We start from the raw sequence: 2,733 nt of genomic DNA on the forward strand, positions 1-2,733 counted from the left end.
ATAAAAATAAATAAATAATAAAATAAATTAAAGAAATAAATAATAAATAAACAAATAATAAAAAAATAAATAAATAAAATAAAATAAATAAGAAAATAAACAACGGAAGCAAAACCACAGCAATCGACAATTTATAGTCTCAACAACTACTGCTGTACTAAACCCTAAACCCTAAACCCTAAACCCTAAACCCTAAACCCTAAACCCTAAACCCTAGATTACCTTCTTCTTCAGACTCAGACTCATCCCCTCCATCATCTGCAGCACAGCAAACAAAAACAAACAAAAACTAAACCATACACTTCCTGGGATCGTCTCCCCCCAGGGATCGTCTCCCCCTGGGATCGTCTCCCCCCTGGGATCGTCTCCCCCTGGGATCGTCTCCGTATCCCCCTGGGATCGTATCCCTCTCCCTGGGATCGTCTCCGTTTCCCTGGGTTCGTCTCCCCCTGGGATCGTCTCCCCCTGTGATCGTCTCCCCCTGGGATCGTCTCCTGGGATCGTCTCCGTATCCCCCTGGGATCGTCTCCCCCTCCATGGGATCGTCTCCCCCTCCCTGGGATCGTCTCCCCCTCCCTGGGATCGTCTCCGTTTGCCTGGGATCGTGTTTGTTTTGTTTGCCTGGGATCGTCTTTGTTTCCCTGGGATCGTCTCCTGGGATCGTCTCCGTTTGCCTGGGATCGTCTCCTGGGATCGTCTCCCCCCAGGGATCGTCTTTGTTTTGTTTGTATTGTTTTTGTTTGCCTGGGATCGTCTTTGTTTCCCTGGTATGGTGTGTGTGTGTGTGTGTGTGTGNGTGTGTGTGTGTGTGTGTGTGTGCTTACATGTTTTTTGTTTTGTTTGGTTTGTCTCTTCTTCTTCTTCGCTTGAGCTGTCACTAGGAAATGCATTTTCTTCTGTCTCCTCTTCTGTCTCCTCTTCTGTCTCCTCTTCTTCTTCTGTCTCTTCTTCTTCTTCTTCTGTCTCTTCTTCTTCTGTCTCTTCTTTTTCTTTTTGTTTTTGTTGTTTTTGTTTTTGTTTTTGTTTTTTTAGTTTTTGTTTTTTTGGTTTTTCTATTTCTTCTGTTTCTTCTTCTGTCTCTTCTTCTTCTGTGTCTGAAAATATCTGGGAGGAGACAAAAGGAGACAGAAAGAAAAGGAGACAAATAAATAAATAAAGAAAGAAAAGGAGACAGAAAGAAAAGGAGACAGATAGAGAAAGGAGACAGATAGAGAAAGGAGACAGAAAGAAGACAGGGAGATAGATAGAAGGAAGAAAAGGAGACAGATAGAGAGAAGAAAAGGAGACAGATAGAAAGAAGGAAAGGAGACAGATAGAAAGAAAAGGAGATAGATAGAGAAAGGAGACAGAAAGAAAAGGAGACAGATAAATAAAGAAAAAAAGGAGACAGGTAGAAAGAAAAAAGGAGACAGATAAATAAAGAAGAAAAGGAGACAGAAAAAGAAAGGAGACAGGTAAAGAAAGGAGACATATAGGAGACAGCTACAAAGAAGAAAAGGAGACAGAAAAAAGGAGACAGAGAGAGACAAAAAGAAAGAAAGGAGGAGACAAATAAATATAAAGACAAATAAAAGAGACAAATAAAAACAAACAAACGAAGAGGAGACAGAATATACAAAAAAACAAAAGAAGATAAACAAATAAAACAAAATAAACAAAAACAAAAAAAACAAAACAAATAAAAAAACAAAAAAAACAAAACAAAACATAAAACAAAAAAAAATAAAACAAAACAAAACAAAATGAAATAAACAAACAAAAGTAAAAAAAAAAAAAAAAAAAAAAAAAAAAAAAAAAAAAAAAAAAAAAAAAAAAATTATTTTGTCTTTGTCTGCTCACCCTGAGCTTTTCGGGTGTCTCCTCAGCTTCTTCTTCTCCCAGCAGCTCCTCTGACACACAAACCCTAAACCCTAAACCCTAAACCCTAAACCCTAAACCCTAAACCCTAAACCCTAAAAGGTTTTAGGGGTTAGTATTGATGTGTACGGCTTCTCTTTGTTTATTTAATTTATTTTTCTTTATTTAATTTTTATTTTTATTTATTTTATTTACTTATTTTATTTTATTTTATTTATTTATTTATTTATTTATTTATTTATTTATTTATTTATTTATTTTATATGTTGCTGCTGCAGTGGGTTCCCCTGTGCCCTTACCACTTGCTGCTGTTTCTGTTTCTGCTGCTGCTGCTGCTGCTGCTGCTGCTGCTGCTGCTGCTGCTTGTCTCTTCTCTTTTTTTGTTTTTGTCTCTCCTAAGCGATTGCCTGTGCTGCGGGCTGTCCCTACATTTGGCTTTGTTTTGCTGCTGCTGCTGCTGCTGCTGCTGCTGCTGCTGCTGCTGCTGCTGCTGCTGCTGCTGCTGTGTTTCTGTGTCTCCTTTCTGTCTCCTTTTTTGTCTCCTTTCTGCGCCTTTATCGGCCCCCTGCTGCCCTTCATTTCCTCTACCTGTAATCTAATAAACCCTAAACACCTTCTTATTCTATTTGTTCTGCTGCTGCTGCTGCTGCTGCTGCTGCTGCTGCTGGATCAGGGTGCTGCTGCAGCAGCTGCTGCTGATGCCGCTGCTGGATCAGGGTGAGGGTGCTGCTGCTGCTGCAGCTGCTGTTGCTGCTGCTGCTGGATCAGTGTGCTGCTGCTGCAGCAGCTGCTGCTGCTGTTGCTACTGCAGCTGCTGCCGGGTCAGGTTACTGCTGCAGCAGCAGCTGCTGCTGCTGTGGCTGCTGCTGCTGCTGC

At 40.8% G+C, this 2,733-nt stretch overlaps 1 protein-coding gene across 1 annotated transcript; it reads right to left on the bottom strand.

Moving 5' to 3' along the window:
• Positions 1-289: 289 nt before the first annotated feature.
• EMH_0058930 (uncharacterized protein) lies at positions 290-2,436 on the bottom strand (the record flags this gene model as incomplete). The annotated part of the gene is made up of 4 exons (XM_013497622.1): positions 290-684; positions 825-1,104; positions 1,840-1,889; positions 2,157-2,436. The coding sequence occupies 4 exons, from the start codon at positions 2,434-2,436 to the stop codon at positions 290-292; spliced, it is 1,005 nt and encodes a 334-aa protein (XP_013353076.1).
• Positions 2,437-2,733: the final 297 nt, after the last annotated feature.

Source organism: Eimeria mitis, genomic scaffold (assembly GCF_000499745.2).
Source record: "Eimeria mitis Houghton genomic scaffold, Emh_scaff2801, whole genome shotgun sequence".
NCBI classification, from domain to species: Eukaryota; Apicomplexa; class Conoidasida; order Eucoccidiorida; family Eimeriidae; genus Eimeria; species Eimeria mitis.